The 24,394-nt window shown below is 43.6% G+C and overlaps 1 protein-coding gene and 1 pseudogene across 1 annotated transcript in view; one reads left to right on the forward strand and one right to left on the reverse strand.

Annotated features, from left to right (window-relative positions):
• The window catches only part of LOC126470792 (stAR-related lipid transfer protein 13), a 254,057-nt gene extending 229,996 nt beyond the window's left edge, over nt 1–24,061 (reverse strand). Inside the window, exon 1 of the mRNA XM_050098802.1 lies at nt 23,971–24,061. Within this exon, the coding sequence (XP_049954759.1) occupies nt 23,971–24,061 (91 nt within the window). The remainder of the gene's footprint in view (nt 1–23,970) is intronic.
• LOC126471849 (5S ribosomal RNA) lies at nt 890–1,007 on the forward strand (annotated as a pseudogene).
• Nucleotides 24,062–24,394: the final 333 nt, after the last annotated feature.

The raw sequence follows: 24,394 nt of genomic DNA on the forward strand, positions 1-24,394 counted from the left end.
ATTCTCTCTACTTCTGCTTCTATCAGTTATTTCGCTAGTACAGTACGTTTAACGACTCATCTCCGAGTCTAATTCCCTTAGCATTCCATTCCCTTCCCATGGTTTGATTCGAATACACTTCTTCACCTTTTTTTACTTTTTTGATGTTCGTCTTATAATCTCTTTTCAGTACACTGTTATTTAGGCTACACTTTTTTTCCTTACACTTTCAGTTCATATCCCCGAACTTAAAATTTCGTTTCCAAATATTTCTTAGTTCCCTTTACTGCTTGCTCAATGTACAAATAGAGTAACACTGGGGATAAACCAGAAGCCTTCCTCACTCTCGTTTCAAGTACCAAACTCCGTTTTCATGTCCTTCGACACGCAGTCTGGGTTGTGTCAAAGTTGTAGATTAAGATATTCGTGGCTGACCCAGTAACCCTGGAAGGGCCAGATAGATTTCCAAATGCTTGGCCGGAACGATCACCTGATCTCACTCCCTGTGATTTCTGGTTGTGGGGCTACCTGAAGGACACGGTTTACCAGAGACACATTCACATACGTGATGATCTGAAGCGCAGGATATCAAGAGAGGTAGCCAGTATACCGACGGACATGCTTCATTCAGATGTGCAGAATGCAATCCTGCGCTTTCAGACTCTTCTGGACACTGATGGGTGACAGACTGAGCCCCTTTTGTAGCAGTAATGGTACCGGTATGTATCGGTATTATGTATCGTAGCAGCATATAAAAAAGTGTCTCAATTAAACTGATTCTGCATTATTTCTCTTCCCCATGTCCTTGACATTATTTCTACCAAGTTTGGTACTCGTACGGTAAATAGTTTTCGTGTTATAACGTGTTAAATAAGGGATGTTTAATTATAACCCCCCTGTATTTACACATGGCAACGGCCTTGCCGCAGTGGATACACCGGTTCCCGTCAGACCACCGAAGTTAAACGCTGTCGGGCGTGGCTGGCACTTGGATGGGTCACCATCCGGGCCGCCATGAGCTGTTGCCATTTTTCGGGGTGCACTCAGCCTCGTGATGCCAACTGAGGAGCTATTCGACCGAATAGTAGCGGCTCCGGTCAAAGAAAACCATCGTAACGACCGGGAGAGCGGTGTGCTGACCACACGCCCCTCCTGTCCGCATCCTCAGCTGAGGATGACACGGCGGTCGGATGGTCCCGATGGGCCACTTGTGTATTTACACATAGCACGAGCAATACTCGGGCGCCGCCCGCCGGACTAACTGCCGCTGGCCGAGTCCTACTCGTTCTCTGTCCATAAAGTATTATATTTTGCCCCCCTGCATTTTATCCCGTATAACTTCTGAATTCCAAAGAGTGAATTCCAATGGTAACGTAGGAACACATGAGTTTCAACCTTCGTTTTTAATGAGGACTCGCTTTTTCCATTACGTTATCTGAGCATGACCCCAGATGTGACTCAAACTTTCATTGTGACTGGTTTTCCTCCTGTTACTTTACAACAAAGGCAGGTTGTTCTCCACACCTGAACAGCAGTTGCAGAGAAACAGATATGATGGAGGGTCGTGGCTTGCCCTGCCGCAAGGCGCTTTTCATTAGTCACGGCTTGTCGATTACATTGCACGTTCAGAATATCTGAACGGTTTGCACTGACACCATTTCATGTCATCACGTCTTCATTTATTTGCTCTCCATCAATACATTCAATTCATTTCTGTGGAAGTAATTCAACTGATATGCATCCATTGTGGCAGGATATGCCACGGTCTTCCACCAAATTCGTTCCCATATTGATATTATTCCCACACAGGATCTCTGGGTGTAGTTTTTGGAAATCATAGGTGGAAATGCCAGTGACAATGGAAGTTTGAATCACAACTGCGCGCGTGCTCATAAAAGCTAATGGTTACGGTGTTTGCTAGAACAAATAAGGAAATCTGGTTTCGAATTCCGGTTCAAAAAAAAGTGTGTGTGAAATCCTAGGGGACTTAACTGCTAAGGTCATCAGTCCCCAAGCATACACACTACTTAACCTAAATTATCATAAGGACAAACAAACACACCCATACCCGAGGGAGGACTCGAACCTCCGCCGGGACCAGCCGCACAGCCCATGACTGCAACGCCTGAGACCGCTCGGCTAATCCCGCGTGGCGAGTTCCAGTCTGACACAAGTTTTCGTTAGTCGCGAGACGTGACTCACGACCTATTCAGTTAGTTATTGTGTTAGGCCACATACAACTTTGGCCAATATTTAACAGTAATCAATCGTAGCGCCCAAGCACAGGAAGCTTCAAATGGTTCAAATGGCTCTAAGCACTATGGGACTTAACATATGAGGTCATCAGTCCCCTAGACTTTGAACTACTTAAACCTAACTAACCTAAGGACAACACATACATCCATGCCCGAGGCAGGATTCGAACCTGCGACCGTAGCAGCGGCGCGGTTCACGACTGAAGCGCCTAGAACCGCTCGGTCACAGCGGCCGGCACAGGAAGCATCCCGTGCCACGTTGACACGGTAGCTTCTCAGTACTCCTGCAGCTCTAGAAGCTACAGCGACAGGCTATACGCTGCGATAGGACCGTGACAATAGCTACTGCTTTAACTGAAACAAATCCCTGTCAGCTCTTTCTTTTTTTAAATTTCTGTTAATTATATGCCCCCCCCCCCCCCCACGCCCCCCTTGCCCGTGCCTAGTTGTCAGTGGCTATGTCATTCTTTAGCTTTTTCTAAAATCAAACGAAATATATACACTCCTGGAAATTGAAATAAGAACACCGTGAATTCATTGTCCCAGGAAGGGGAAACTTTATTGACACATTCCTGGGGTCAGATACATCACATGATCACACTGACAGAACCACAGGCACATAAACACAGGCAACAGAGCATGCACAATGTCGGCACTAGTACAGTGTATATCCACCTTTCGCAGCAATGCAGGCTGCTATTCTCCCATGGAGACGTTCGTAGAGATGCTGGATGTAGTCCTGTGGAACGGCTTGCCATGCCATTTCCACCTGGCGCCTCAGTTGGACCAGCATTCGTGCTGGACGTGCAGACCGCGTGAGACGACGCTTCATCCAGTCCCAAACATGCTCAGTGGGGGACAGATCCGGAGATCTTGCTGGCCAGGGTAGTTGACTTACACCTTCTAGAGCACGTTGGGTGGCACGGGATACATGCGGACGTGCATTGTCCTGTTGGAACAGCAAGTTCCCTTGCCGGTCTAGGAATGGTAGAACGATGGGTTCGATGACGGTTTGGATGTACCGTGCACTATTCGGTGTCCCCTCGACGATCACCAGTGGTGTACGGCCAGTGTAGGAGATCGCTCCCCACACCATGATGCCGGGTGTTGGCCCTGTGTGCCTCGGTCGTATGCAGTCCTGATTGTGGCGCTCACCTGCACGGCGCCAAACACGCATACGACCATCATTGGCACCAAGGCAGAAGCGACTCTCATCGCTGAAGACGACACGTCTCCATTCATCCCTCCATTCACGCCTGTCGCGACACCACTGGAGGCGGGCTGCACGATGTTGGGGCGTGAGCGGAAGACGGCCTAACGGTGTGCGGGACCGTAGCCCAGCTTCATGGAGACGGTTGCGAATGGTCCTCGCCGATACCCCAGGAGCAACAGTGTCCCTAATTTGCTGGGAAGTGGCGGTGCGGTCCCCTACGGCACTGCGTAGGATCCTACGGTCTTGGCGTGCATCCGTGCGTCGCTGCGGTCCGGTCCCAGGTCGACGGGCACGTGCACCTTCCGCCGACCACTGGCGACAACATCGATGTACTGTGGAGACCTCACGCCCCACGTGTTGAGCAATTCGGCGGTACGTCCACCCGGCCTCCCGCATGCCCACTATACGCCCTCGCTCAAAGTCCGTCAACTGCACATACGGTTCACGTCCACGCTGTCGCGGCATGCTACCAGTGTTAAAGACTGCGATGGAGCTCCGTATGCCACGGCAAACTGGCTGACACTGACGGCGGCGGTGCACAAATGCTGCGCAGCTAGCGCCATTCGACGGCCAACACCGCGGTTCCTGGTGTGTCCGCTGTGCCGTGCGTGTGATCATTGCTTGTACAGCCCTCTCGCAGTGTCCGGAGCAAGTATGGTGGGTCTGACACACCAGTGTCAATGTGTTCTTGTTTCCATTTCCAGGAGTGTAAAATCTACAGAATCTACGCATAAAACACGTCTCCATGACATAATTTGGCCAACTAAATGAAGCACCAAACGGCCAACAGAAATCTCCTGATGACGGAGGAAGTCGTAGAAAACTTGAGTGTGAATACAAGTTTAACACTGTAAGAACTCCGTGTATTCAAGAATGTCGAAAACGTGCGTTGTCTATTTTTCACGCTGTGAACATGACGCATTAATGCAATTGTAAGGGCACCTGTATTTCTGAATTACGTGAATAATTGCTGGTGTGATTAATTAGTACAGAGTAAAATTGTGCACAATGGATTGTCTACCGTATTGTTTTGTTGCAATTATTCTTGTTCTTTACATTTAAAAAAATAGTAAGCACTTCTACCGTTTCAGCAGCATAATGATTTACACAGTATTTAATCAAAACTCTCACACATTAACTTCCTTATCTTTCCCTAATCTAAACCAATCTCTAATGACATAGTTATCGGTAGCCGGCTACTTCTGGACAAGAACACAAGTGGAAACATTTACTGTCATTAACATCCATAAGCTAGCTGACTAGGCTGAAAGATTATGGCAAGTATATCTCATTCCGCAGCCGCGTTGTTGCGCTAAGTATTTCGAGACGAAATAATCTCAAATGTCTTGATGTTTTTGATAATACGATTCACAAATACATGTAAGTGGCGGCAGGAGCCCATTAAAAATCTGACTGCACGAAGTATTTAATAAGTTAACTTTTTATAATTAAATACGTGTATATTAAATTCGTCTGTGCTAAGTCAGCACTATTATAAACAGAAGTTAAAACGTTTTGCATTTCTCCTGTGCTTCATTGCAGAACACGAGGCAAGAACGAGAGATACGCTCATTCAATCACTTTGTACCAGCGCGGGTAATTGAGACAATTTACATCAATAATTATCCGGATAATTTATTTATACCGCGCGTGTCTGTGCTGCTGCTGAAAGCCATTTACTTATATGGACACTGAACTTGGATATTTCAAGATCACAAAACCTATTTTAATTGTCATTGTTTATCGACCTTCTTCGCTGGCGCAACGAAGCAAAGTTTATCGCGAAAAGGTTTTCCATTCAATATTCGCGAGAGGAAGTTGAATCTGCGTCATAGACATTAAGAGGATTAGCAGTGGTATAAGAAGGAAAAATTGAAAAGCTGCTCGTATTTACACATACTTTGCTGTTCATAGCAAGGCAACTGCAGCAGGCATGAAGTAGTAACAAAAGTAAATAATTGAAGTATAAATGACCTATGGAAATGTTCACTATCTCTGGTAGACTGTTACGACTGAGTCAGAAACGAAGCCGGCCGGGGTGGCCGAGCGGTTCTAGGCGCTACAGTCTGGAACCGGGCGACCGCTACGGTCGCAGGTTCGAATCCTGCCTCAAGCATGGATCTGTGTGATGTCCTTAGGTTAGTTAGGTTTAAGTAGTTCTAAGTTCTAGGGGACTGATGACCTCAGAAGTTAAGTCCTATAGTGCTCAGAGACATTTGAAGCATTCGGAAACGAAGCTACGGTACTGATGTTACAATCTTCGTCAATGATGGAAGGAAGCAAAATTAATTTTAACGTGCCGTTGACAACGAATTCGTTAGAGATGTCCGCCTACTTAGCTGGGTGGTAACGTGTTCGCCTCTCACGTAGGTGGGCCCTGGTTCGATTCCCGGCCTGGTTGGAGATTTTTCTCCGCTCGGGAACTGGATGTTGTGTTGTCCCCATCATCATTTCATCCTCATCACCGGCGCGCAAGTCGCCCAATGTGGCGTCGACTGAAATAAGACTTGCACTTTGTGGCCGAACTTCGTCGGACGGTGCCTCCCGGCCAGCGATACCATACGCTCATATCATTAGATTTCGTTAGAGATGAAGTACAAGCTCGCACTGGAAAAGGCTCTGGAAGGAAATAGACCGTGACCTTTCAAAGGAACCACCCTGACATTCGCCTTTGGTGATTTAGAGAAATCATAGAAAACCTAAAACGAGTCGAGTCTAGCATCTTACACTTCCCCACCTTCCTCGATATGAAGGATGATAAATGGCAAAACAAGAATGCAAAATGAGAAGCCACTTTCGCTTGCGGTCTCATCAACAGCTGTATACAGAGATGATCACCACACCCTTATCGAAATGTACATTAACTTGAATGAGAAAATTTTTTAATGTTTATTGAACTTTCGCTGGGGTACGACTTGTGCAAGAAAAAATTGTCAATCGAGCACGTTCACTGACATATTTGCGAACAAATAAAGTTCTGTGGAAGGCGTTCAAGCACTAAAACACTCATAACGCGATCTTAAGAAGCTTATAAATTTTTCTGTCACTTTTCACTTCTTTCACGTCTGTCAGCAATTTCTTATTGTGAAAAATGCCAAGTTTCTGCGAGGTTCGGAGTCCACGGTAAACAGTAGGCTGGATAAATGAGAGGACTGCAGAAAATGAACGATCGTATGGATGCCACTATACATCTATACTCTATGAATCACAGTGAACCACTTGGCTGAGAGATTTTTTATGACACATGTTAAGGTTGTTTCGTGTTCCATTTGTGGATCGAGCATATGTGGCGGCGCGGCACCAGCCAGGGCACGATGCCAAGATCCAAACATTCGCTAACACACGCAAGCTGAGCACTTGCGCCATGCCTGCAGCTCTTCAATCACGACGCGGGCGCTCGGGCAATAACCGGCGTTTCGAGACATTTCGATGGAGCTTGGCGGGCGGCGTACGTGACCCCAACTGTAACAGGATCTGCCTTGTCTCGTATAACAGCTTTCCATCTCGCCAGGCTGGGCTTATCGATACAGCCGGGCTTCGAACCGGCGTCTACTGTGTGTTGGATTCGTTCTTCGTGCTGCAGACCGCTACCGGATGGGGCATCGAATCTATGCCCTCCTAGTTACTGAGCCGCAGGGCGCCTGTGAGAACCCGACATTCGCTTGTGCTGGCCGGGACACAGCTGCACCGTCCTCAACGTAACAACTACGTTCAGGCCGCCGCATCTGACGCAGTACTGCCGAGGTATGCCGACCTTGCAAGATCTTGGCGCTACTGAAGCAGTAGCTACAGCCAACCTAATGACACTGTGGGCCGCGAGATCGACTCCTGACCACGTCAGTGGCACATAGACGCCATAGGTCGATTCCGGGCAGCGCCACCGGAAGAGGGGGCTCACCTGAACTGCTGTACCTTACTGGAGTAATAAAGAGTTTGCTATACATCCCACTGTGATAAACCAGCTGTTACGTCGCTGCCAGGACGCCACAGATGCCAGAATAAAGAGCCATCTTGTAGACACGCCGGCCGGGGTAGCAGAGCGGTTCTAGGCGCTACAGTCTCGAACAGCGAGACCGCTACGGTCGCAGGTTCGAATCCTGCCTCGGGCATGGGTGTGTGTGATGTCCTTAGGTTAGTTAGGTTTAAGTAGTTCTAAGTTCTAGGGGACTGATGACCTCAGAAGTCCCATAGTGATCAGCCATTTGAACCATTTTTTGTAGACAGAGGCTCTTAGGAAATTTTATACGGAATTAAGGTAATTTTCTTTTCTAGTTGTTACCTGTACGCTCGGTTTTATGTGAGCTACCAGTTTAGCGCGATTCTGGCCTTGTGGCATGGACAGTTTGTGATAAAATTCCATTTAATTCGCCCCTCTTTTCATGAATTTGAGATCTAATCCAAATGGACTGCTTCAGATGGAAACAGCTTTGTTCGCTGCAAGATAAATGCTAAATAATAAACGTTGGTTCTGATACAACATAACAGACACTGTCGGCCACCGCACAAAATTGCTTGATATTACTCGACTCTTTCCATTTAAGTCTTTTTACTTATATTCGCATTATCATCTTTCTTCGTGTAGTTCAAGATTTCGACTTGATTCGTCTTTTACAAATTATCCCCACTGTTACTAATATGTAATGGAAGCATATCAAACATCATTTCAATGCTCCGTCGAGCTTGCATAAAACATGTTTCTGCTATTAACAGCCGGCCGAAGTGGCCGTGCGGTTAAAGGCGCTGCAGTCTGGAACCGCAAGACCGCTACGGTCGCAGGTTCGAATCCTGCCTCGGGCATGGATGTTTGTGATGTCCTTAGGTTAGTTAGGTTTAACTAGTTCTCAGTTCTAGGGGACTAATGACTTCAGCAGTTGAGTCCCATAGTGCTCAGAGCCATTTGAACCGTTTTTTTGCTATTAACAAACAAATTTCGCACTTTTGCCTTTGAACATGATGAAGGATGTTCTATTGAGTACAAAATAACAAGAATAATTACATCGATTTTTTTATATTTGTGTATGTAAACTGTACGTGCATCAAAATTAATTGCTTTGGTTGTATAAAAGAGCAGAAGTTATTCGATCAACTAATTTTTATTACTTATAAAATGCAATTCATATTTTGTAAGGTTATAAAGTACACAATTGACTAAAAATGAATGATGTGCGGTTCTAATTATGTGCAAAACAACCAACCAAACAAACAAAAAATAAAGATGAATCCTTGGTTCCCAGTTTCTCTCAAATACCTTCGTTTATGTTTCTTTCCCTACCAATGTAACTAATATTACGAGTAATCGAACCACTTCTGCGTCATTTATGTAGCGTACCAAAACTACCGAACCGTGGTTTTGGCAGAGCGCAACTATATTTGATATACACCACGATAACGTAATTTTTTATTTTTAGTTTGACATTTTTCTAGTGACTTTTTTTAAATATGTATTAAATACTGACCCACGAACCGCAGACATTGCCAAAGCGGGGAAGATGGCGTGCCTCAACGGTACACATAACTGTACCGTAGGTGCAGAAGCAACGGAGGGGTATCTTTGGAGAGGACAGACTATCCCGTGGTTCCTGAAGAGGCACAGCATCCTTTTCAGTAGTTGCAGGAGATGCAGCATGGATGATTGACTGATCTGCCATTGTAACAACCAGCCAATATGGCCTTGTGTTGGTATTGCTAACGGCTGAATGCAAGGGGAAACTACAGCTGTTACCTTTCCCGAGGATACGCAGTTCTACTGTATGGTTAAATGACGATAACATACTATTGGGTAAAATATTTCGAAGATAAAATATCCGGGCGAGCCCTATTCAGGAGTACGTCGTCATCAGGAAAAACAAAACTGGCACTCTACCGCTCAGAGCGTGGAACGCTAGTTTTCGTAATCAGATGAGTAAATAAGAAAATATTATAAGGGAAATGAAAAGGTTCGAGTTAGTGACAGTAGGCATTAGTCAAGTTCGGTAGCATGATGAACAGGACTTCAGGTTTATAAATACAAAATCAAATGGAGGTTAGTTAGTTTAATGTTTCATGGATCGTTTGCACGATAAATCGTAATGGTGTGGATCGAGTCATTTTAAATTCATATTACAAATTACTTTGTAAATAAGCCTAAATGCTGAGCATTCACATTTTTAAATTTTTTTAAATAAAAAAGAAGACATATAGATGTAAGTTGGTTAGTCTTACCCATTACACATTACAATAATGGAAATTCTTTTTCGGCATGAAAGGAGTTTCCAAGGAGAAACTTTTTCTGTTTATTTTAAAATTTTACTTTGCTGTCTATCAGGCGCTTTATACCACCGGGTAAGTGATCAAACATATTTGCTGCAACGTTGTGCACCCCTTTCTCTGCTAAAAAGATCTTAACGTTGTGTAATAATTGTAATTTTTCTTCTGGTGTTGTAGTTGAGTACATCATTGTTCTTTTGAACTGCAGTTGATTATTTACAACAAACTTCATGAGGGAATAAATATGCTGTGAAGCAGTAGTCAGAATGTCCAATTCGGCCCGCCGCTGTGGCCGAGTGGTTCTAGGCGCTTCAGTCTAGAACCGCGCAGCTGCTACGGTCGCAGGTTCGAATCCTGCCTCGGGCATGGATGTGTGTGATGTCCTTAGTTTAGTTAGGTTTAAGTAGCTGTAAGTCTAAGGGACTGATGACCTCAGATGTTAAGTTCCATAGAGCTTAGAGCCATTTGAACCATTTGAAGGATGCCAAATTCCTTAAACATATGCCTACAAGACGATCGGGGGTTAGCACCACATATTATTTATACATCACGTTTTTGAGCAATGAAGGTTAAATTTCTTAAAGATGACTTACCCCAGAACATTACTCCATATAAAATTATTGAATGAAAATAAGCAAAATAAGTCAACTTACTGATTTATCACTCAACAACTTCGGACTGAAATAAGTTGTTCTAGGTGCTCCAAAATGTGTCAACGGTATCCAAACAGTATTCGTGTACGAACATTGCCGGCCGGTGTGGCCGTGCGGTTCTAGGCGCTTCAGTCTGGAACCGCGTGACCGCTACGGTCGCAGGTTCGAATCCTGCCTCGGGCATGGATGTGTGTGATGTCCTTATGTTAGTTAGATTTAAGTAGTTCTAAGTTCTAGGGGACTGATGACTACAGATGTTTAGTCCCATAGTGCTCAGAGCCATTTCAACCATTTGTTTGTACGAACATTGCCGCCGTTATTTGTTTCGACAAGCGGCGGCTGTGTGTGTACAAAGGCACAATGTCACTTGTTCCGTGTAATTCATCATTCTTTATCTCACTGCATTCTAATTATAATCCTGAACTTACATTTCCTATTCCAAAGGACTTAATTCAGCTCCTTTTAGCCCCTGTCCCGCTTAGACGAATCATTTTAGAAACGAATTCTATTGTACGTCTCATCAGTGTTCTAACAGTTTCCGATGGAAATCAAAGGAACAAACGGTAATATGACTTTTATTTAAGGATGGCTTGTCTGCTTGTACGGCGCAGCAATCTAACGGACTGAACTTTCCACAAGGGTATCTAAGTAGAGTCCATCGTCAACAAAGTAGCGACGAGAAGCAACAGGCTGTGCATCTACATGAACGGTGGAAACTTTTAATGAGAACACGCACGCGGAGCATAGGTCGACCGCTGATAGGTCATCTTTGCTGGCGCATCATGTGCATACAAAAGTGCAGCACGAAATATACGTGTCGCCTCGAAAGCCACTAAGCCCCACCATACTTGCCTTTCCATATGTAAGTGCACTACGAAGTGTTTGTCTGCAGGGTGGCTGTGACTTAAAATGTCCTACGACAGATAACGAACAGTAATAAAAAAAAAAGAGACAGCAGGAGAATAGGGAATTTTATCTTCTATGGGGGAATTGTGGAAGATATTTATTCAGAAGAGAAACGATGAACGCCCTACATCCAAAGGGACTAATGCCACCAGTAAGAAAGGGTAGAGTCTTACACATTTAACACGAACGACTGGCCCCATTGGCACAAAAATAGAGAAAAGCAACACCTACCATTTACCTCAAGTGATTTAGGGAGACCTGTACATGATGAACCATTTCCACGCTTTCATTAACAGTATTCATACTCGTTGCATCATTGATGACACGATCTTCAAACTTTAGTTTACGTACTTCAAGTAAAACTTCTTAAAACAACGATAACTGAAAACAACCTAAGAACAATGCGATATAAATAAAATATAACATATAATTACAGTAAGGAAAGTTGTGTTTAAACCTAGAACAAGTATGGAATGTATAAAGTGAACGTGTCAGTTTAGTACTGCACGAGTATCGTCAGTGCTCATACGTAGTGTAATTACGAACAGCCACACAGCACATCCAGTGTTAACGGCGGACAGTAGCGCGCCTGCCATGAGAGAACCCTAAATATGAGGTTCAGGTTCGAAGTCAGGCCACTCCATGCGCTAAATCGTTCGCTATTGAAGACATTCAACCCTGCGTACTCGAGGATTGACGTCTTTCAGGGTGAATCATTACACGCCCCACAGGCATCAGGAAGTGCACAAACATCAAGTATGTCATCTTTATAAACCTACTCACTCTTAGTTCACGTCGAGGTTTGTGCGTCCATGTAAATACTTCCCCCCCCCCCCCCCCCCCCACCGACACTTTCTCCTCTGAAGGCCTCAAGTTCATTTGGGAGAAAAGCAGACTTTAGCGGTAACTGCGATGTGAACGTACTACCCCGAAAAACAAGGTCTGGCCACAGAGATGTATGCTACGAATAGTGCACATAATGCTGCCAAGAGAAACAGGCCCTTGATTATGCGCACTGCACTCAGCTCCAATTGATTTTTTTAATTTTTAATGTTTTCAGTCATCGGTTTTTAGACTGGTTTCATGCTGCTTTCCATCTTTCCCCATCTTGTGCCAACCTTCCCACCTCTAGGCAATAGCTACGTCCTCCAGCTTCATCAGTCTGTTTTATCAATTCTAACGCTTGTCTAGCTCTACTGTTTCTTCTCTCTACCGTTCCTTCCAGTGCCTAGTAAACTGTTGGTGGATGTCGTAGCAGAGATCCGACCTTATCCCTTCTTCTGGTAAGGGTGTTTCGTAGATTTCTTTCACTATCTAAACTTTTTAGTTCTTCCTCATTTCATTCTTTATTTGTACACATTATTATTAACATTCTTTTACGTTTTCGATGGTACACGTTTCAGTTCCATACCTTTCTGTTCTCTAAACATATACTTGCAGGAATTTCTTCTTTATAAGGTAAGGTGCCTACTGTTTTAGATATTTGTCTTATAACGAGAGTAGTATCTTCAAGCCACGATTTAGTGAAACTATGCATTGGTATAAAAAAATCCGTGTAACGTTATCTGCCTCTGAAAACGAGTAATAAATTGAGTACCTCACACTTACAAAAAATCGCAACAACTAATAAATGACCGGCGTAGCTTGTATAAATTAACATCAAACACTATGAAGATCACTCGTTAGATCATTTAAAAATTACAAGAGTGTAATTGTGACCAATTTATATTTGAACATTCTGCAATGTTGATTGTAGTCCCTGTTTCTAATCGCAGTACTTAGATGTAGAAGTGATGCTAATATTTCTCAAATGGTTCAAATAGCTCTGAGCACTATGCGACTTAACTTCTGAGGTCATCAGTTGCCTAGAACTTAGAACTAATTAAACCTAACACACCTAAGGACATCACACACATCGATGCCCGATGCAGGATTCGAACCTGCGACTAGAGCGGTCGCTCGGATCCAGACTGTAGCGCCTAGAACCGCACGGCCACTCCGGCCGGCGTAATATTTCTCCAAACCATTTGAATGATGATAGGGTTCAAAAGAACTGAATATGCTTTACCTACTACGGAATTATGAACACATCAATAAAATGCTCTTTACAAGTTATTTCATGGAACATGAAAGCACACACCAACGTAACACCACTATAAACATACAACACGCAGCTAACAGGTATTTACATTTATTTTGTCATGTGTTTCTTTTAAATTTTTCTAATTTTGTTTAATGTACTATTCAAGCTATATAATTATTATTACGTTATTTCTTATTGTGTTTTCTTTCACTAGGCATAAGGAGGAAATTTGCAAGCAAACTGAATCGAAAATTGCAGAATTAGCCGGCCTAAGTGGCCGAGCGGTTCTAGGCGCTACAGTCTGGAACCGTGCGACCGCTACGGTCGCAGGTTAGAATCCTGCCTCGGGCATGGGTGTGTGTGATGTCCTTAGGTTAGTTAGGTTTAAGTAGTTCTAAGTTCTAGGGGACTGATGACCTCAGCAGTTAAGTCTCATAGTGCTCAGAGCCATTTGAACCATTTTTTGCAGAATTAAGAAACCACAGTCTGAACACCACTCTTCTAAAGTTGGGTGCCCATACGATAAATAGTTTTCCGTTTGCACTGGCTCAAGTAACGAAAGTTTGATTATAGCGATCCTTTATGACCTTCTCCTAGACTTCACTACTATACCACGCGACCGGTGTTACAATCTCCCGCCGGTTCCCGGTGAGTCAAAACTTCCGCTGGGAGCAGCGTCGTGTGCAGCAGAGGCAATACTGCATCTCTTCCAGCATTTTAGTGACACAGTATTAGACTACAGGTACCCGAGGCTCATCAGAGATCTGTAAATGGGCGAGTTCGTCGCACACACACGATTTTTGTTCATGTTTTTTTCTTTTATGGCAATGCAGGTATGTACATGGTAGCCACTCTTTTTGTGACTGTTTTGTTCTGGACTGTACTGGAGTCTTTACTCGACGCCGGCTTTCATCAGACTTTCCTCTGATGAGGCTGCCTCACAGCGATATCAGTTTGCGACGGGGGCAGGTATCAAGCTTCAGAACTAGGAAGCCTGGCCAGACCTTCAAAGGGAAGGGCACCAAGCGGTGGGCTGTTCGCGGTTACGAAAAGCTGAGCAACATCACAGCTATGGAAAGTAATGCAGAAAACTGGTCACAAGAAATAAAGGAAAAAACTACACTTGAAAACTGAAACACAGGAGAAAAGTCAACTAGAAGAAGTAGAGGCTAAAAAGTAGTTAAAATTACCAAAAGCTGTCTATGGAACAATAGTACACAGGAAAACACGCTTCAGATAGAAAAGAAACAAAGATCCAAGTAACTTTGAAAAGCTGCCGTGTGAACTCCCACGGTACCCGCTAAAAGCACAGAATGACTAAACCGGAGTAAACATTTTGCTCAAGCCCAATTACAGAGAGAAATACGAACATTCATGGTAAGAAGTTCATATGCATGACGTCACACATTACACAGAAAGATATCAAACAATACACAGATGATTGTTCATCATAGTACGGGTCCTACAGTTCTCTCTAATTTGGGTGTACTTGATAATTTTCGTATATAATGAACTGATGGAAATAAACAACTGGCAACCCTAAATAGGACTCTGTGACTAGTTCTACCAAGTCGGACATAACCATTGTCCATCGTTTAGAAAACAGAAATTTCAAGCAGATAGCACGGACAGCACTATGACTTGATTTATGGCGGCGTTGGTGCAGTACTGTTGAATAGTAGAGTCTAAGTTTATATCTCTGTTTGTGACGAGCTCTCATTGCGAGCACTTCCTTGTTTACGTAGAGTAGCGCAGTCATTCGACCTGTTTGGTCAAATATTAGTTCAAATGGTTCAAATGGCTTTGAGCACTATGGGACTTAACTTCTGAGGTCATCAGTCCGCTAGAACTTAGAACTACTTAAACCGAACTAACCTAAGAAAGTCACACACATCCACGCCCGAGGCAGGATTCGAACCTGCGACCGTAGTGGTCGTGCAGTTTCAGACTGTAGCGCCTAGAACCGCTCGGCCAGTCCGGCCGGCCCAAATATTAGTTGGCCACAATATTATTGCACCTGGGATTGACGGGACTTCGGTCGGCTTATCATGAGTTTTTATTGTGGTATTTCGCTAGGACATACCGAACCACTTGAGAGTATATGAGCAACTGTCTTGAAATCATTTCAGTGCGATGCGTTTTCCTTAGTTAGTACTTGTTTAACGTCACAGCGTATTTCGATAACTGCCGGGGGAGATCAAGTGCAATAATACACATATTGTGGTAGGGTACTAGTATTTCAGTGTTTATGTAAATGTTGTGGCGCTGTACGGCGTTTGGGAAGCTGATAATCATTTTACAGTCGTTCTCTTTGATAAACCACGAGTAACGGCTTGTCACCTTGACTACCACGATTTCCTTGACATCAGGAGGGCATCTGACACCATCCCGCACTGCTGTTTAGGGGAAAAAACAGCTTATCGAGTATCGGATTTGCTACTGGACTCAAGACAGATCTCAACACTTCGGCCGGCCGGTGTGGCCGTGCGGTTCTAAGCGCTTCAGTTCGAAACCGCGTGACCGCTACGGTCGCAGGTTCGAATCCTTCCTCGGGCATGGATGTGTGTAACGTCCTTAGGTTAGTTAGGTTTAAGTAGTTCTAGGGGACTGATGACCTCAGAAGTTAAGTCCCATAGTGCTCAGAGCCATTTGAACCATTTTTCAACACGTCGCTTTTAACGGAAAAAATCGACAAATGTAACTTTTTTTAAGAAATTGCCACCATTTGACTGTTAATTGTTCATTTATAGTACACAATCGTGATTTCGGCTTTGTAGCCATTCTCAGGTGCATGATGAATTGGAAATTAATAAAGTATACATATCATATAGTGTTGATCATACAAACAAGCGGTTATTACGTATTTTCAAACATTACTTTCATGTTAAAATATGTCTGTGATATGTCAGTCGTATTTCAACGTCAGTTGATGAACAGAAGCGATGATGTAGGCCACAGGAATATATTAGTTGCTAAATACGCCATACCGCATGTTAATGGTTTCTCATGGTGCACAAAGTCAGCTAGATTTTATATCTTGGATATTTACTCGTATCCTGTAATACGACAGCCGGCCGCGGTGGCCGAGCGGTTCTAGGCACTTCAGTCCGGAACCGCGGGGTTGCTACGGTCGCAGGTTCGAATCCTGCCTCGGGCATGGATGTGTGTGATGTCCTTAGGTTAGTTAGGTTTAAGTAGTTCTAAGTCCTAGGGGTTCAAAATGGTTCAAATGGCTCTGAGCACTATGGGACTTAACATCTATGGTCATCAGTCCCCTAGAACTTAGAACTACTTAAACCTAACTAACCTAAGGACATCACACAACACCCAGTCATCACGAGGCAGAGAAATAAGTTCTAGATGTTATGTCCCATAGTGCTCGGAGCCATTTGAACCATTTTTTTTCGTATTTTCGATGATGACGTGTCACAGACAGAACAGACATATTTTAACATGTAAATAATGTTTGGAAATACGAAATAACTGCTTGTTTCTATGCCCTACGCTGTATGATATGTATGCTTTCTTAATTTCCAGTTCGTCGTGCATTTGAGAATGGCTACAAAGCCGAAATCATGATTGAGTACAAGAAATGAACAATTAACAGTCAAATGAGGATATTTATTTCAAAACATTCTATATAACTGAAGCCCCCACGAAGGAAAGATCATTAGAAGTAAAGGTAATTTCCAGAGTACCCCAAGGAAGTGTGATAGGGACGTTACTGTTTTCAGTGTCGGGTGCTCTTTGACACCGATCGCAGATGATTCGGCTGTCTATAACAAATTGGTAACGCCATAAAACAGTATCGATGTTTAAAATGACCTCGGAGGACAGATGAATGGCGCATGCTCTGGCAATCGACCCTCAACGAAAGTAAATGTAGCATACTGAGAATACATAGGAAACGAAAGCCACTACAGTACAAATACACTATTGATGAGAAACTGCTAGAAACAGTATCTGTCGTAAAATATGTAGGAACGGCCACGTAAAACTAATGGTAGGAAAAGTAGATGCCAGACTGGGATTCATAGGAAGAATCTTAAGGAAATATTGCTCATCGACGCAGGAAGTGCCTTATAATGCGTTTGTTCGATCGATTCTTGAGTATCGTTCATCAATATGAGATCCTTACTAAGTAGGACTGATAGAAGAGATAGAGAAGATTCAATGAAGAGTGGCGTGTTTCGTCACGGGATCGTGTAGTCAGCGCGAAAACGTTGTCGAGATGCCCAACGAATTCCGTTGGCAAACGCTGCAAGAGAGGCGTGTGCATCACGGAGAGTTATACTATCGAAATTTCAAGAGAGCACTTTCCGAAAAGAGTCGGACGACGTATTACTTTCGCCTACATACATCTCGCGTTGAAAACACGAGAAGACAATGTGTGAAACTGGAGCCCATCCAGAGGCTTACCGACAGTTATTCTTCCCATGCGCCATTCATGAGTGGAACAGGGGACGGGGGTTCAGTTAGTGGTACCAAAAGTGTCTTCCGCCACACACTATTAGGTGGCTCGCGGATTACGACGTAGATGTAGATGTAGAGTTTGTATTTCTTGACTCTGTGGATTCTGGCCTACAGGAAATAAGGTACCACAGCTTGTTCAACGTTGCATTTTTGTACACCATCCAAAGATATACTGCACTAAACAGAGTGCAGCTTCTGATGCTGGCGGGCATACGGCGTCAGGCGTGGATCTCTGCTTTGTACGCCGGCGGTCTCGCTGCCTTCAACTTGTTATACCGAGAAGGAGTTGATTCACCTTTTCAAATGGTTCAAATGGCTCTGAGCACTATGGGACTTAACAAATGAGGTCATCAGTCCCCTAGAACTTAGAAGTACTTAAACCTAACTAACCTAAGGACATCACACGCATCCATGCCCCAGGCAGTATTCGAACCTACGACCGCAGCGGATTCACCCGTACCTCAGCGTAATGAAATTGATCACGCTTCAGTTACTATAGAAGTTGCCAGTGCCCCTTATGCTCTGAAGAGTCATTGTAAGGATGTAGTCAGCACTGAAGTTCAGCAAGTAGTCGGAAATAGTGACGTGGACAATCAGCCTGTTAATGACGAACACTTTGCCACAGAAAATAGTCTTGCAAGTATCGTAAAAGATGGCTTTTCCATTCAAAGGAACACTATACGGTCTGATGGGAAAATGACAGTGTTGATATTACTACAAAGCTAATGAAAACTATGCTACAGTTAAAAACGAGAGAAATAAACAAAACGTCTGTGACTCTTACTCTGTTTATATTGAAAGTAAAATAGATAGTTTTAGAAAGATTCTCCCAATGTCTGTTGGGAAGTTAATACATTTGGGTCATGCTGAAAGTAAAGGCAAAATTGTTAATACTATCTCTCTCAGTAAAAACAGGATCAAAGCGGAAGTAATGAATGCACTCGCCTCCAACTACTTACGACGAGCAGATTTATTTGAAAAGCACAATTTAGTGACATTGACACCCACTTATATAGTACACAAGCAAGGTATTATTCTAGTAGTAACTTCAGAATTTGAAGAGCGGGAAATACTTTCCTAAATCGAATCAGCTGTTAAACTGATTAGAGTGAAGAGAGTTGCAAGAAAATAAATAAATAAGGGAAATCAACTATTGGTAAACGCCAACCACGCTGCCTAATATTCGATTCACAGGTGTTTCCCAAGTACGTTTACTTGCTTGGGACTAGGTGTGTATGGTATCCATATTATTTCCCCTGTCCGTCAATGTTACAAAAGCCTCAGTTTCAGGCATTTCGACAGATAGTGCCCTAGTAGCGAGCACTGTAGTAAAGATGGTGGAGAACATAGCTACTAATTTACGCTGTTTACATTATGGAGGAGGCAATCTCGCAATGCCTAAGAACTGTTCCACTTTGCTCAGGAAGCTTAAAGAGAACGAATTCACTATACTCAATAACTTATCATTCATAGACGTCGAAGTCAGATTTGGTTAAAATGCGAGTACCAATGCACAGTCAGGCTTTGTTAAAATACGGGCGGGATTACAGCTCATTCCCTCATCTTTTTGAGCCTGTTCATCAGCAAGGTGGTTACCGATCCCCCATCCGTACCTCAAGACATTCCCCCCCCAGATACAGGTGAAGACAGAGTTTACCAGTCGATTCTGTTCCTGGAAGCGACTAACATGAGGAATACAGGATACAATACAAATTCAAATTATAAGAGACCAAAAAAATGGTTCAAATGGCTCTGAGCACTATGGGACTTAACAGCTGTGGTCATCAGTCCCCTAGAACTTAGAACTACTTAAACCTAACTAACCCAAGGACATCACACACATCCATGCCCGAGGCAGGATTCGAACCTGCTACCGTAGCAGCCGCGCGGTTCCGGACTGCGCGCCTAGAACCGCGACACCACCGCGGCCGGCTATAAGAGACAACAATTCCCGACATTCTATTTGGCGGCCAGTAAACCGATAGTTTAGTAGACACAATCGTTTCCAGTCTTACGAAGTTTGAGTGCTGCCTTTCAACCGAAGAGGATGAGTCTGAAACCCTATGAAATGAATGCCCGTCGCCCTTAAGGCCACCCCTACGACAATGAGACAATCGACTCAGACAAGTTCTGCAAATATGATATTAACAATTCTGTGACAGTTCTCTACCAGAGCAGAGTTAGACAGTACAGATCTAAGGAACAAAAAGTTCTAAGGATCTGCCGTGCCCTTTCAAAAGAATCATCCTGGCAATTTTCTCTAGCGAGAAATCACAAAAAACCTAAATCTGGATGGCAAGATGCGAATTTAAATCGCCTTCTTCCCGAATGCGAGTCCAGTGTGCTAACCACTTGCGTCACCTTGCTAGGTGTGTCTCGGAGGAACATACATCCATCAGTTCGTGAATTTATCTAAATTAACCATACATAGATGATTTGCGCATGACTTTTCTGGACAACCTAGGGCACTGACTTTCATGTTCCCTTCTTCTATAGCCGTACTAAACGTTATTTTTGAGTACGTGCTTTCTATTGCTTCAGCAAATGTATTAACCTCATCAGTGTCACCTATTAGTAACAGCCATCACTGATGTAACGTTTTTAAAAAATACGATGCGTGACAAAATAAGCGAATCGCCCAAAAGAAGAGGAGGAAACGAAAGGAAACTTCACTGGTTGGGAGAGTATGTGACGTTATTTTAGTTTAGAAAATCGAGTCAAATTTACAAAAAACCTGACATTATGATCCCACTTATAACTACGAAGTTTCACCGCATTGGAGCTGCATGCATACACTGATTTGATTGTGAATGGTATTATAAAGCCACTGTATCATCTCATGAGGCAAACTGGCCGAAAACTGTTGTAACTGATCCATTATATCCTGGGTACTGAGACTGATACAAAGTTGACGTCCGAGCTTGTCCCACACATACTACTGGCGGCAGATCTGGGGATCTTGCTGGCCACGGGAGTGTCTCAACAACACGCACACAGTCCATACACATACTGCCATGCGTGGATGAGAGTTGTCCTGTTGAAATATGGCATCGCTGTACCGTCGCATGAGAAGTAACATATGAGACGCAGGATGTCCGTGACGTACTGTTGTGCCATCGGAGTTCCCTCAATCACTACCAGCCCTGACCTGAAGTCAGCCGGCCGAAGTGGCCGTGCGGTTAAAGGCGCTGCAGTCTGGAACCGCAAGACCGCTACGGTCGCAGGTTCGAATCCTGCCTCGGGCATGGATGTTTGTGATGTCCTTAGGTTAGTTAGGTTTAACTAGTTCTAAGTTCTAGGGGACTAATGACCTCAGCAGTTGAGTCCCATAGTGCTCAGAGCCATTTGAACCATTTGAACCTGAAGTCATACCCGATGACTCCTCAGGGTGTGCGGACATTTGCCACGCCGGACATTTGCCACGATTTTACCTGCTCCGAAGGTTTGGGTCCCTTGTCTTCCCCTCCTTCTCCTCCTCCTCATCGCCTACTGAGCCTTTCCGCTGGTTTACTTAACATAGAACCAGAATCTCTTTCGATTTTCTGCCACATTTCTAGAGATTTTCGTTGTGGAAACTATTAAATGCATCTCGCATTGAAATCCGCACCAAATTTCGAGCCTCAGTAAAACTTCGCCAATCTTGGAGATTTTGCGTTCGTCTAAATTATACTTGCCGTTTTCAGTGCTCCTGCAGCAGCTTTCTGTCGTGTTTTGTCTACCATGGTGGATCAGTTCCGTTTCTTATTAATTTATTTGGTATGAATCTCTCGAGTGCTGTTGATACTGTTTCTTTGAACTTAAGCCACATATGGTCTTCACTCACATAGTTTGACGTCTTAGAAAGACGTCCACCGAATTTTTAGTTGCTTTTATAAACAGATATATTTCGCGTTTAGCTTTGGTGAATTTCGTTGTTACGGAATTGAGCCTCGCTACGACTGTGTGTTCACTAATCCCTGTATCCGTCGTGATCTGAAAGGTCAAGTGTGTTTTCGTAACCATTTACAATTTGAATGGCCTCGTGAACTAATTGTCCAAAATAATTTAAAAAAAAGCATTTAGAACAATTACCGAAGTTGTTTTCTATCTACAATAGGGTCTGAAAATGTATTTTTGTCACCATACCTAAGGTAGATTGAAGTCACTGCCAACTATAATTGTATGAGTAGGGTACCTATTTGTGATGAGACTCAAGTTTTCTTTGAAGTGTACAGCAACTGCTGCATATGAGACCGAGGATCGGTAAAAGGAGCCAGCTATTAATTTATTCCGGTTGTCGTATATAACCTCTGCCCATACTAAGTCACAGGAACTATCTGCTTCAGTGTCGTTTGTGAGCTGGAACACACATTACATTATTTTTCCTTAAGTTGTGCTTCTTGTTTTTGTTGTAGTGCAGATCATTACAATTACGGCTTTTCCCTCCAAAACCTAAGATGCTTTCTCTAAAACATGGTTCAAATGGCTCTGAGCACTATGGGACTTAACGGCTGAGGTCATCAGTCCCCTAGAACTTAGAACTACTTAAACCTAACTAACCTAAGGACATCACACACATCTATGCCCGAGGCAGGATTCGAACCTGCGACCGTAGCGGTAGCGCGGTTCCAGACTGTAGCGTCTAGAACCGCTCGGCCACCCCGGCCGGCTGATGCTTTCTCTGTGACCCTGTAAATACCAGAGCTAAACAATGTAGAACAACAACTTACGCTACAAGCATAGCATTCTGTATTACTTCATTTCCTTATTTCTAACATTTTAAAATTTTACGTCGACTTTAGATGACATGTCAGTCATAGATGTTATTATCTCTATTTAGTGAACGTATTTTCAGTCACGTTCTGAACATTGTCCCGCTACACTTTATTAACTAATGTTTCGCCGCAAGGGATATCGCATTTTAGAGAGTAAATTAATATGGGGTATGTCGCTTTTCTTTTCACACATTCACATATCCATTTCTTCTTTCCTTATTGTCTTTTGCGCATGCAGTTGTAGTAATTAAAGTAGGCATAAATGCAGTGATCAAAAATAAATGATTAGCGTATATTCGCACTCTCTTTACATCGTTCCTTTCTCCCATGGCTCCCACGGCTATGGACTGTTTCTATCGCAATCAGTAAGCGTGAAAGTAAGCTACCGTACAGACAGAGGGATCTATATTTATACTTAGCAGAACTAATTACATACTGACATAATCGTCCGTATTGCTTTCGTTTCCCGAAAGTTATAGATATTTCGTTTTCGGAAAGGAAGCTGTGTATCTGGCCAAGATGTCGGAGAAGGTCCCTTACGTACTGGTTGTATCGAGCAAGATTTGGAGACGGCGGTTTGAAAGCAGTCAGAAGTAGTACGAGGAAGGACGTCCCTTATCTGAGGGATCGCTACCTGGGGAAGGGGCAAGTGTGGCAAATGTCCGGCGTGACAAATGTCTGGCATTCCTCCTTAGACGTACATGCCAGGAGCAACACAGTTGTGTCTCTCCAAAAACACTGGAGGGAAGGGACCTCTCCTCATGCCGCCGCCATGCTCGCCGACTATTGTCATCCGTGGTAAAGACAATGCGACGCTGTTCATCAACAATCTATGCTACGCTGTCACAGTAGTATTCCATACGCAGCTGTTTGTGTTGTGGTGCTAATGGCATCCTAAGCATAGGACGGTAATTCTTAGCCATGCTACTACTGGACTCCGACCAATAGTGTGGGATAACAGAGAATGTTACAGGGAGTCAATTATAGTCCTCGAGTGGCAGACGCAGATGGAAAGGTGCTACAATGTGCCTGGTGTGGCCGTGCGGTTCTAGGCGCTTCAGTCTGGAACTGCGTGACCGCTACGGTCGCAGGTTCGAATCCTGCCTCGGCCATGGATGTATGTGATGTCCTTAGGCTAGTTAGGTTTACGTAGTTCTAAGTTCTAGGGGATCTGAATAGCAAGACTGTACTGACCATTATTACGTATGAATATTACGAATATTTTCACTGTCAGCGACGTTACGCTGCAACGATCCTGAGAATTATGACATTATGTACATCTACGTTGAGGCAATAAAGTGGATTAAGTTTATCGTACACGAATAACAGACTTCACTGCTTTGAGGAGGCTGCATCACTGAGAGAAAGGTGCTTGCAAAAAGAACATAAGGAAGCAGCAGAAACTGACCTTCGTACATCTGCGCATACTGAGGGAATCCCGCAGCACGAAGCCACTTGCATGCTTCTGCTGACTCGATCTCTGCAATATAAAGAAACATAAAACTATTAATAATATATATATAAACTACTTACAACTAAGTTGGATATTAGACCACATACTAAAGATTATCTCAAACGCCCAAGTTCAGCGACAAGTTTTGGTCAGTGAGTATTCAAGTATCAACGTATGTGACGTAGATGGCAATAGCTTTTGACTGTATTGACTTACAAGCTTAATATTCTACACAGCCGAGGGACAATATATCATAGTATGTGACATAAATTTGAATTTGATACACCAAATACATCTTAACAGACGGACAAACAAACAGACGGATAATAAATAACAAAAATATTTGTTCGCGTTATATAAATACAAATAAGCTATTATC

This window comes from Schistocerca serialis, chromosome 3 (assembly GCF_023864345.2).
Source record: "Schistocerca serialis cubense isolate TAMUIC-IGC-003099 chromosome 3, iqSchSeri2.2, whole genome shotgun sequence".
NCBI lineage: Eukaryota > Metazoa > Arthropoda > Insecta > Orthoptera > Acrididae > Schistocerca > Schistocerca serialis.